Below are 12,977 nucleotides of genomic sequence, written 5' to 3'. Positions count from 1 at the left end.
TCCCACTAGTCCTGAGTTCTCACATTCCACAGTAGTGCCTTTTATCATGTTTCCTTGTATTTATAAACTAGCTGGAGATGGCTCGAGCCCTACAATTCACTAAACACGCCGTCTTTTATTTAGCAGGTGGACAGCTCACAAAATGACATGACACACTTCTTTGTCAAGCAAACTCTAATAGCTTTTGAAATGGGGTTGTCAAGCTTAATTAAAAGAAAAAGCCATATTATGACATGATATTTAACCTCCCAGGGAAGCAGTGTATGCCCTGTGCAGGTGAAGAATGTGGTGGATCTCCTCAGATAAACAATTTTTATGCCTTCCATAACTTACCGTATCAGTGACAATGGCAAGGTGACATAATATACTGTACTATAAAACTACTGTATTGCTTTGTGAAAGTTATACTCAATTTGATCAAAAAAACATGTTGAATTCTGTCTTGGTGAAAACATTCTTCATCATTCTACAATGGAAAAAAGCCAAGTAGTAAACTTCTCAATGTGCTTGCCTAGTCCATTAATAGATTAATCTGATCACCCCAAAATGTCAACAAATAAGATTTACACTATTTGAAAATCTTCAACTTATGAAATAAGCTACATTTTCACTTTTTTACTAAGAGAAGGGCTCTGGATAAAACTCTTTGCATTTACTCAGTTATGTTATAACATTATTCATCGTCCTGGATGCACAAGCTCAAAATCAATATTAGTCATACCACACTGAGCTCTTTATTACCAGAAATACGTGATATAAGTTTTTACACCATAAATGTGCAGATTCAATAGGCAGATGGTAGCTACTGAATTCCCCAAACTGGAGCAAGTTAAATTTAAACACAATTTGATCGTTCACACATTTGTGTAAGGGACTTGGATAAATCCAAATTGAATTTGACGACATTTACAAATATTTGCACTGTCTTATTGGATGGTTTCCTGATTCTGTTGTGATTTTTTTCTCCAGGTCTTTTCATGAAAGACTAGCATGAATTGACCGATGGGAAATGAATGAACAGAGGTGGACCTCTAGACTAGCCCCTTCATTGACTTAAAGGGTCTGGTTACGGAAAAGGAAAAGCTGTGACCATGACATCTTGGGAGTTATGAGAAGTGTCTGCATGTATGAGGCCATACAAAAGAGAATAGCCTTCTTTCTTCACATTGGATTTCCACTTAGGATCAATGCTTTTAAAAGAGTATCCTAGGGAACACTAATAGTAAAGTCCACATGTTCAGAGAATTTGGGGCAATACTAATGCTGGCATCATTTAAAACATCGAATTAGTTCATCTCACTCTAGGCATGATAGAAACTTTTATGTAAAATCTAGATTTCTGGTTCTTTTGAAAAACTGAAGATGTAACACTGCAGTCATTAAATCCTCACATAGAAGCAATTTCTTAGTTTCCCATTATGCAGGGCCTGTGTGCCCCATTAGCCATGTGACCAGCTAGAGGTTTCTTACTTGACTTCCCCTCTTCTAGTCTTTCTTAAAGACACACAGTGCCTTTTGGTTTATTAAAGTCTCTGACAATTCCCCCAGTAAATATCTCTATTTTGTTTAAAAAACGTTCCCAAATATATTTGATTATAGAAGTTTTTTCCTTCACATTTTGCATCTGGATCATAAATTCAAAATATTTTGATTTTCTGGTGTGAACTTTGTGCTACCTTTTGGCAAATATTTTGTGAAAGCATTTGAGAAGCCTAGATTTTGCAGTCAGGATTCTATTTCTGTCTCTGGATGCTTTTATAGGTCTTCAAGATGCAGAATCAGTTTATCTGGTTAGGGCGTTTGTATGTTCAATCAGACTTCAGGCTATCTTGGTAGAGATGGGGGAGCCTCTGAATTTGACCTGAGACTTAAATTTAAAAGTTGAGACTATGGGACCCAATGTGCTACTAACCTAATAAGAAGCCATAACAATATTTATTCCAGAGAATATGTTTTGCAGAAAAAGGGATACACTTACAAGATGACTGGGATGGAAAGTATGATTATGCTATCTCCAGGAAAACTAGAACTTAAGTAGTTATTTCCTTCTTATAAACATTAGCTGAGTAACTCTCAAAAAAAGAAGAAGATCATTTTTTGGTGGGGTTAGCCCCATATCTATTATTCCAGTAACCACTAAGAAAGCCCATTAATGGGATCTGACATTTCAGCTTGCTGACTGAGGACACTGCAGTTATAGTAATGGATTTCTGATTTTCAAAATATTAACATTGGAAATAGTAGCCACAATGGAAACAAAGACCTTATGGGAGAAGTTCTGGCTGACTATGAGTCTCTGAGCAGGACATTCTCTGGATTTGGTTAAGGTTGATTCAGTAAAAATAAATGGCAAAATAAAGAAGACAAGTAGGTTTAGAAAGAAATTGTTTACCACTTTAATAGGGCTGTCCAACATTTGGTCACATAGATCATCCTGAAATCTAATTGTTTTCATAGCCTTCCTATCTCACAAGAGGAGATCTGAATACTCTTGGAAAAAGCAAACCAAACATAGAAAGAGATGCCATGATAAGACTTGTTGCTACAGCACTTTGTAGTTAACGATGCCAGACTTTGGATTTAATCAGAGGACATTTCTGCAGTCTAGGACAGCTATACAAAGCCTTAAGACATTGTATTTACAGGACTTATTCATGTAGGGATCCATATCCTACCCATAACTCTGCCAGAGTCTTAATAGCATGGTGGAGTGGCTCCCTTAAGAATCCTCATTTTCTTATATGTGGAAAAGCTAGTAGTTCTAAAAATATTTTCCTGGAAGAGGTTAGAACGGTTATTATATATCAATTGAATATAAAGTATGATTATGTGAGCCAAGCTTGCATGCTAATATTGCACAGGGTAGAAAGCAATAAAACAGGACGATGTGCTTCCTTGGGCCATCTGGTAGAAGCAGAAGGAAGTTCTTGATTCAGTATCATTATGATGCCTCAAATTCCAGGAGTCCACCTGTAGCTGGCCTTCCTGTGTCAGTGCCATCTTGAATTCTCAAAAGGGCACATATCTTCCTTGCCGTTAGAAAAAGAAATGACTAACAAAACAAAGCAAAACAGACAAAACATCCAAAACTCAAAGGGGTACACCAGCCGTCTCAAACTGTGGTACTGTTCATTTCTTGAAGAGAATAGATAATATTTCAAAATATTATATATATATATATACATATATTTCAAATGGTACAAAGTAACTATAGATTCAAATTAGAAGATAGTTGATCGTTCTTCACGATGCCCAAAAACTTCACTGAGAAAACCCTTTTTTAAGCCCACTTTCCATGGTGTTGCCAAAACGCTGCGTCTTCTCACTGTAGGATATTTCGTTACACACAGTAAACGCACTGTGATTATCCGGTAGCCAGTCAAAGTGCAAGTAAGAAATCCATTTGGCTTGTATATATGTGAGATGTTTGAGATTCTCAAAATGTATTTTCCAGAGGGTTGGTTTTCCTTTGCTACCACAAATGCTTCTGTTAGGTTCTTGGGTGAATCTGAAACCAAAGAAAGACAGACATTTCAGGGAGAACAGTGCAAAATGAAGGCACAAAGAAATGTGATTACGTAGAAAATGAGGACGCCTTGAATCTTTAGGTTGTTGCTCTTTTTCAGGTGATCTGAAGTCGAAAATCTTAAAGTTTAGAGCAGTCATTTTCAAATGGTGATCAAAGCATATTGATAGGCCACTGTATTTTTGTCAATGCAATAAATTAATGATGTCACTCCTGAGGACTGAGACTCCTGGAGCAATGCCTATCCAGGACTGGTTTCCTAGGCATGTGACCTATGAAGTTGCACAAGGCCCTATCCTAGAAAGAGCCTCCTGCTTGGTTTAATGTTCTTCTGTTGCCATCTTGAGAGTATTAATAATTTTTAAACAAGGGCCCTGCACTTTCATTTTGCACCTGGCCTTGCATGCTATGCAATCAGTCCTGTGTCTATCTGATGAGAATTTGAACAGAGTAAGTTATTCCATGGTCTTGTGAAGTTGGCCTGTTGTAAGATGTAGAGGGCTGGCATGAGGTGAGGTCGTTGCCAAGGTTAGACCATATCTGTGTAGGAACACACAGATAAGAAACTGTTCCTGTGCAAGGTGAGAAACTGTTGCACTCAATGACACAGTGTTCAAGGGCAATCAAGATTACATTTCTGTTGCTGTAGTTGTCTTTTAATCCACTTGAATAGGGTCTCAAAGGCTCAAATATTCAAAGGGACACATGTACAGAGAACCACTAGCTTCAAGCATAAATAAAAATTCGAATAGAGTTGAAGCCTCTACTCTAGCGTTCTAGGAAATATGGCATTTTTTATTATCTCTTCTTTATAGTTTTAGAAGTTGAGTGTTCTGAGGCTAGAGGTAGAAGTCCATTTACGGATTTTAGAGTTAGGCAGGCGGATTTGTGTTGGGCCAGTTACAGAAAACACTGATTTGACAAGATGGCTATAGTGGTTAATTGTGCAATCTGGGGTCTTCTACCTCCTTGTTTTAGGGAATAAAATTTGACTTTACATTGTGTACTAACTGTTGATTTTCTCACTAGTCTGAGAGACATTCACGTATTGGAATGAAGCAAATCCAGCATGGTTTGCTACTTCCCAAGATATTACACCAGATTACGTTCTGCTATTTTAACCTGTTAATTTGTCTTTTCCAGGGACTGGTTTTCTCCTCATTTCCTCCTCTTCCTCTTCCTGCCTCCAAATAACTGACATTCAGTTTTTAGCTGAAATTATTCCATCATTGTCAAATAACTTATTTGTCTTTGAAAGGCAAGTAAATCTAGGGACTCCAAAATCACTAAGCCAAAGGGAAATTCAAGCTGACAATGACGTCAGGCAAACCTGCCTCTCATTTTATTCCTAAATAATATAGCTACAAAGATTTTTCAAAAGCCACATACCTCCCTCACAATTTTACCACAGGGAAATTCCTTGTGGGTCCCAGATCTTTACCCTAAAACCTTTCTGTTGAATTTTATCCTGGCAATGTAAATTGATAGCTTATTTTTTCAGGTGCAGGACAAAGGACAGAACTCTAAGTCATCCCTCTGCTCACCTGAGACAAATGTGTATCTGACTGCATCCTCTGACATAAAAATATAGATTCACTGAGCTACATGAAGGTCTAAGTGGCTCTTCCTCTACCCCCTTCCCGCATGTAAATGGTGTGTTTGGTGAAAGGCTGGTCAAAGACCAAAAGAATGTAACCACCATTTGTCTCTTATCTACCCACACCTTTAAAAATTTGCTTCTTTCCCCAACATCCACGCTTTTCCCTTTAAATATTGAAACCCTCAAAATCATCTCTGGAGAAGGGCACAGACCTACCTCTAGGTCATGCATTCATAACCTTGGCCAAATAAACTTTCTAAATTGAGTAAGACCTGTCTCAGATACTTTTCATTTTTACGTCTCTAAGGGGAAGCCCGTCTTTCTAAATTAAGCCATTGTTCCTGAATATACAAGGTATAGACATGTATCTGAATACATGGGATAGAGCCTCCCCAACTTTCAGACTTATGTATTTGATATAGTTTAAAGAAAAGACATAAATAGGTGTCTAAAACTGCAAGAATAAAATCTCTAGTCAATATTTTGGTTGGTTAGTCTTGCTCCTAAGTACCAACAAAGCGATTTAATAAAGCAATTGAAGCAATGATCAAGCAGACACAGGGAATAATTTGGCCATGAAACTTCAACCACATGTACTGAGATTCTCACCGGAAGTGTGTGTGTTGCCAGATTTATTCTACTCCAGGCTGGGTCTTGGAAAACCTCTCAAGGTGAATACTTCCTTCCTATAGGGTGGCAGCCAGGAGTCTTCCTCTCTTAAAAAGTTATTCCACATCTCCTGAAAGAAAAGCCTTTGCCTAATTCCTCCTATATTTTCTCCTTCCCTCTGGGGTAATAATGTCACTCAGATCCATTGTTCCTGAGGTTTTTCTTTAGACTGTGGCCTGTTACCTGGGCTACTCCAGACGTTCTAGGGTGTCTGGTAGTTTAGATGAACCACCACATTTCTACTCTTTACCTTCCTTAAAAATGAATACCATAAAGTTTTAAATCAGATCAGACTTTGAAACATTATTTATCCACATTTCGAAGAGAATTTTGTTCAGGATGATTATTTTGGAAGTAACCTACAAAAGATGAAGGTTTGGAACAGTCTTTTATAGGAAAGAGAATGAAGTCCCAGGAAGCTTTCCCGTGATTATCGTTATATTGAAGTTACTTTTAAAATAATAGTATGAAAGAAACTCTCATTTGCTATTAACAATCTGAGTGTGTTTCTCCAACTTTTTTTTTATCCTGAGTGAACTCTCTTTGAATTATTCTTACACAAAAAAGAACAAAAGAGGTAGTTTTGTTTTTTTATCTCATTGATAACAGCAGAATGATGAATACATTTGACTCATAATAATTAAAGAACATCTGTGAATTAAACCATTTTTAAAGTTAAATTGTTAGAATCAGTATTTGAAGTGAGTAAGCATATTTGTGCTCTGATGGAGAAGAATACATAAGGTGTAGAAGAAAAATTAATATAAAATATATTTTCAGAGCACATGATCTAAGGACTGGCGTTGACACACCATTTACACAGAATAGATGGTTCCTATATATATCATCTGGACTTAATTGCTGCCTTTTGTGTTTAAAAGTGCTTATTTCATTGCAAATTTCCTGAGAAGGAGCGGGGAGGGAGGACGTATGTCAGTAGGAGCATTTGAGTCCTCTGAAGGTTTAAAAAGTACAGCTTTTCCAGTGTCTTCTTTTTCCTTTTCTAAGGACAGACTTGAGAATTCTCAGCTGACTGATGTGCAGCTCACATGGCTGTAGAGTAGCCTCCTATTTCCTTGCTTGAAATGGATGTACACGTCAGAACAGGTACATCCTCTGCTTTCAAACCGACTGTAATGGCAATTTATTGATCTCATCCATTCAACTGCTTGGGTTGAATTCAGCCCACCCAGGGAGGCAGCAAATGGTGTGCTCCAGTCTTTGTTACTGTGATCAGATCCTGCACGATACTCCTGTGTTGTTGGAAAATGTCTAGGGTGCATCTGCAACATGCCTGATGGTTTTAAAATGTACTCTACAGAGGCCAAATAAAAGAAAGTTACGTTGGTCTCAAAAAAGTAGCATTAACAATTTATGTTTCTGCTTTCGTTGTGTTTAACTTATATTCTGTCTTCCAAAGAGTCTCCTACTTGGTACTCTTGGAATTTCACTTATTTAAATCCTGACCTGAATTATTTTTCTTTGCTGTGTTTCAGGTCTGGAGACTCCATGAGAGTAAGGCTTGCCTTCAATAAAAGGCAATCAGTTATTTAGAACAGAGAAAAGAGATATGGCAGGAAATATATCAGCAGTGTGTTTAAAACAAAGGTGGTTAGATTCCAATCATACTGCCCATAATTCAGAATAGCTTAAAACAAACCAATTTGTGAGGGCAACTTCAAATTATTGGGAAGAATCATTTTTAGGCAAAAGGTAAATAAAGGGAAACCTAATTTCCCACCTTCCACTAGTTAATTAAAATGGTTTCTGTGGATAAGTTGCATGAACCAGGCTCATTTCTGAATAATGTCTTTTGCAGGTGTTTCATTAAAATGAAATAGGATAATCCACATTAAGCTACTCAGGCACAGACAGATGTACGTTAACAAGCTAGGGTGCTTCAGAGGTTCCTCCTGGTTGCAAGCCGGAAATGTATGGCCATTTACTACTGGTCAACGGGGTCCAAAAAGGCAAGGAAATTTGATACACAAAATGTTTTCACCTATTTTATATGTGAAAAATAAGTTTTATATAGTATTATGTAGCATTAGTTTTGTCTTCTGCATCACAAAGACACAAGAACCAATTTTATTTATTGAAAAGGTGAGGCTGAGAAGAAAGAGTAAGTCAAGATTAATAATAAGGGGTGGGAAACAGAGACATCCTTTCAAATACATCAGACCTTTGGTAGAATAAAACTTCAGCATACTAGGATTTGTAACCGATGGAGCTTGCTTTAAAAAATACTCCATAGGCTGGGTTTGGTGGATCAGGCCTGTAATCCCCGCACTTTGGGAGGCTGAAGCAGGAGGATAGCTTGAGGCTAGGAGTTAGATGCTGCAGTGAGCTATAATCACACCACTTCACTCCAGCCTGGGCAACAGAGACCCCCCCCCCTCAAAAAAAATTCCTGTAAATTAAAACACACACAGGCATGCACACCCCCCACCCCCACACATGCATACACACACCTACCCACCCACCCCCACACACACACGGAGAGAGAGAGAAAGAGAGAGAGAAACAGGGTTGATACTCAATTGGTACACATACATATGACCACACTTGTTGTCAAATTGACATACTTTGTTATTAGTGGATATATAATTAGCATCTTAAGCATCTGGAGCATCTCCCACCCCTGGCCCCTTTAGGATTCCAAGGCTGTCCAGTAACTACAGAGTTAATATCTAGCTAGCTGGGCCTTTCTGCCCTGCTCCAGCATCAGGGCACCAATTCTGATGGGTTGGATTACCCCACCCTGAAGGTTGTTATTTATTTAGAAGATTACTCCTGATTTAACCAGAGAAATCAAAGAATGATGTATTCACTCCCCAAAACCCTTTTCAGTTCTCTGAAGGAGCATCACAGAACTCTTTTAAAGAACATTAGAAAATAGCTTCTGTAGGTATACTTAAATGCAGACCCTTTCAGCACACCTTCTGGATGAATTAGGGAGGAACTTTATTTGATTATTATTCTGAGCACTATAGATGTTGGATGAATTATCTGAATAATTACCTCACGATTCCTCTCCCCTCTGGCTGGAAACTCAGCTTAATTTATGAGTCTGTGACAGAAACACTAAACTGCTCAGTGTGGAAAAGTCAAGTTCAGTCTCTAACATCTCATTCATTGATGGACACTGATCTACATAGTTAAGAATGCTTTCTGTCACAGGAGAATCTGTCTTCTTTCCTGTGCAAAGCTTCTGTGGATGCTGTTTGCACAGCACAAACTCAAATAGTACAGTCTGTAACATGCAAAATACCTTTGAAATAAGTGCACTTACTCTCGTGGTCTTAATTTTGTTGCCTGTGGCGCACATCCATCCAGAATTGTCAGGGAGTGTCTTACATTCTTCTCCTTCTAGGCAAGGCTCCATCTCACACCACCATTTCCCAATCACTATGGAGGCTGTGCAGAAACAGGAAACAACCGTGTTTGCAATTCATCCAAACAACCTGAACACCGACGTGTGCCTCTGCAGATTTTCATGTTCTTGGAAGCACACTAAGTCCTCTTTAATCCTCCAAGACTAGCTAAGAAAACTCTATTAAGAAAAATAAGACTTTAATTTATATGTCTTATAATGCAAATATAATTATGTGTATTGGTTTCATCAGGCAGCATTTTTGTTGGGGATTGAGACTGCCTTTTCAAAATTATGACAGTAAGAGAAACCTAACGTAGCTGACTCCATCTTGCTTCTAACATCCAAGCTATCTTTGGTCATTACTGGGCATAGACCAAGCTAACTTTGGGAGGAAGTTAGTTTAAACTTACAGCAAGGATAATAATAACCCTTCCCAAAAGTAAACTGCCTTTGTAAAACTAGTGAAAGGCCACAAAGTTAGGACTACAAGAGGGGGCTGAATTCTCTTAAGATATAGAAGTAGTTAAATGATAATCAGCTACTGTTCTGGAGGCTGCGAGATTTGTAACTTTTCCAATTATTCCTGTAGATAATATCACTATTGTAGAACAGAAAATTGACTGAGATGTTTTTCAGACTTTTGCATTCTAGCAACCGACTCTACTGAGACCCACACACTCAGGACCCAACCAGTCCTGTGGCCCCCACCTGGAGGCTGACTTAGCACATGAGAACCATTTGCTACACCTGTATCACTGCAACCCCAAACAATCAACATTCCCCATTCCCTAGCTCCCTGCCCACCTAACTACCCTTGAAAAATCCTAACCTCTAAGACTTCAGGGAGACTAATTTGAGTAATAACTCCAGGTTTTCCATGTGACCAGCCTTGTGTTAATTAAACTCTTTCTTTACTGCAATATCATGGTCTCAGTGAATTCGTTTTTGTCTGTGCAGTGGACAGGAAGAACCCACAGGCAATTAAAACGATCTTTTTGTTTTTATGTTGAATGCATATGGAAGAGGAAGACTTATGAAGGAAATAAAAATATTTTACTCCAAAATACACTTCTTTGACATAGTGTGAGATGGCTGTTCAGAGAGCCGGCAAACAGAAGTAGCCCAGCAAAGTTTTCTTTCACGGGGGAGATTTCTATCTATAAAGAAAACCTGCACTGATACAACCAGGCTTTCTCTGATGCCCCCATTGTCCAGTCTAGGAAAAATTAACTGAGAGTCTGACACTTTTAAAGGCCTAAAAGAAATGTTTACCGTCTATTTTCTCTGAGGGCTGCTACCTGTGAGACCAACGTTGCTAGCCAGGCCTCCTTTTCTCTCCCTTCCCTAGCCTGTCTTGCCATATAACCTGATTTACCATCATAACTTGTTTTGGGCCATGCACTGAGTCCCCATTCTTTATGTGACTTCAAGACGGTATATAAGCTTTTATACGCCATTAGGGGGTTAGTGTACTCACTGTGATTCTCCCTCATATACACATTAATAAATTTGTATGTCTTTTCTCTTATTAATCTGCCTCTTGCCCATTGATTTTTCCTCAAAATTTCAGAAGATGAAGGGGAAGTTTTCTTTGGCCCCTACACTTAATTTTTGGGTCTTGAGCAACTGTCGTGCTGTTAGCTTTTGTAGAGCACAGATCTTGCACTATTTCTATTCAATGAATGGGACAAAATGCCTCAATACTCTTCAGAATGACTGAGGCATTCTTCTCAGAAAGGCAAATTTATCCACCAAGCATTAGGGTTTATCCCCTAGCCTAGGACTTTGAACAATTTCAAAGGCCTGGCAAAAGAAAAAATGAATTGACTGAAAGTACAAAAGAAAAGTTGCAAAATAAAAGTCAAGAGTAATATTAGATGAAAATATATCCTTACTGTCACGCCTCTGAGCCCAAGCTAAGCCATCATATCCCCTGTGACCTACACGTACACATCCAGATGTCTGGTTCCTGCCTTAACTGATGACATTCTACCACAAAAGAAGTGAAAATGGCCGGTCCTTGCCTTAACTGATGACATTCCACCACAAAAGAAGTGAAAATGGCTGGTCCTTGCCTTAAGTGATGACATTATCTTGTGAAATTCCTTCTCTTGGCTCATCCTGGCTCAAAAGCTCCCCTACTGAGCATCTTGTGATCCCCACTCCTGCCTGCCAGAGAACAACCCCCCTTTGACTGTAATTTTCCTTTACCTACCCAAATCTTATAAAATGGCCCTACCCTTATCTCCCTTCGCTGACTCTCTTTTTGGACTCAGCCCACCTGCACCCAGGTGAAATAAACAGCCTTGTTGCTCACACAAAGCCTGTTTGGGGGTCTCTTCACAGGGACGTGAGTGAAACTTACCATCAAGAGTATAGTTGATATGAGTTGTGGTTACCTTTTAATATGTTTAATATGATGTGGGGGGGGGAACTATCAAAAGTTCAGCCTCTGATAAAACAGCCCTAATTTTCAGGGGGATATCAAGAATGACCACAATAGGAAGCTGGCAATGAATTTACTTTATGTATTACATATTTACAGCACACGTTTTCTGATAACAAAATTTTATAAAACCAGTGACTAGATTCACTCAATGCAAATCAAGAAACTCTATATTTCCCTTAATGCCTTGATTGAAAAATGATTTCTACACAAGCACCAGTCATTTCTGTAGCTCCTCCCTGTATCAGCTCTTCCCACATCCACCTGGGCATTTCCCATTCAGAATCCTCAAAATGTCAGCCAGGTGTTTGTCTCACGATGCTTTCTGGTTGGCTGTTTGTACACAGGACCAGGACCCTCGTTCTTTACTCACTCCCCTCCATCCCCCATGTTCCAAAGATGCTCTCCACCATGATGTTTAAGTCTCACAACAACAAAGAAGCCAAATGCCATATGATAACGTCACAGAGGATTAACATTAAAAAGGGATGGAGTAAACCCTGAAGCAAAGCAGGAGCACATTAAAATTCTCTCTCTATCCAGTATTCACTAGAGGGATGAGACTGCTGACTTAAAAGCAGAATGGTTTAACCATCCAGACATCTCTCTGCACTTAGTCTTTCCTTCTATGCTTTTCTTAAACTTCGGTCTTCCCCTTCTTTAGAATTCAGTGTTCCTCAATCTTTACTTTGAATAAAATTATTATGTAGTGAGGAAAGAAAAGAACTTTTATGTGAGGAATGTGAGCCTTTTCAAATTATTAGGCCCAGGGAGGTATAAAATGAGATAGCAATCACACCCTGCTTCCTCTCTTTTGAGGCACACATTCATCTAAGGAGATGGCTTGCAATTGCTGCAAACAGCTATGCATTAACCTAATAATGCCTCAGCGGACACCATATCACATGCCCTATAGCTTAACAATGGATAGCCAATCATTAATTAATGTTATTTCTGTAAATCAATGAGAATTCCTAATAAAAACTTTGCCCCCATCCCCATTTTTCCCCCTTTAAAAATCTGCTTTTAACTATGGCCAGTGGAGCTCATATCAAAGGTTACTCTGGTCTGAGTCTTCCAGGCAGCTATACTTATTTTGGCTCAAATAAACTAATCAAATTACATTTTATGCTTCAGGCTTTTCCCTTTAGGTCGACAGTAGGATTCTATATGCAAAGTCCTACCTACTCTATTATATTGTCAATTTAAGAAACTTCTCAAGGGTAATTTTGCCATATTTATTTTTTGCCTTATATGTGGACCACACCAAAGTATGTATGATGAAATTCCACTGGATATGGCCAGCAAGCATAGGTGGTAAAATCTTCTAAATAGCTGTATTCATATGTAAGACAATGTA

The 12,977-nt window shown here is 38.6% G+C and overlaps 1 protein-coding gene across 2 annotated transcripts in view; it reads right to left on the bottom strand.

Annotated features, from left to right (window-relative positions):
* Positions 1-2,372: 2,372 nt before the first annotated feature.
* The window catches only part of TAFA1 (TAFA chemokine like family member 1), a 532,844-nt gene continuing 522,239 nt past the window's right edge, over positions 2,373-12,977 (bottom strand). Inside the window, exons 4-5 of one of the 2 annotated variants that reach the window (XM_032149465.2) lie at positions 9,088-9,212; positions 2,373-3,508 (exon numbers count right to left, since the gene is read on the bottom strand). In XM_032149465.2, coding sequence (XP_032005356.1) covers positions 3,491-3,508; positions 9,088-9,212 — 143 coding nt within the window. In that variant the 3' untranslated portion in view covers positions 2,373-3,490. The remainder of the gene's footprint in view (positions 3,509-9,087; positions 9,213-12,977) is intronic. The other variant, XM_032149467.2, reaches the window with a different exon arrangement.

This window comes from Hylobates moloch, unplaced genomic scaffold (genome assembly GCF_009828535.3).
Source record: "Hylobates moloch isolate HMO894 unplaced genomic scaffold, HMol_V3 SCAFFOLD_4, whole genome shotgun sequence".
Classification (NCBI taxonomy): domain Eukaryota; kingdom Metazoa; phylum Chordata; class Mammalia; order Primates; family Hylobatidae; genus Hylobates; species Hylobates moloch.
This window is presented reverse-complemented; position numbering and strand designations above follow the sequence as displayed.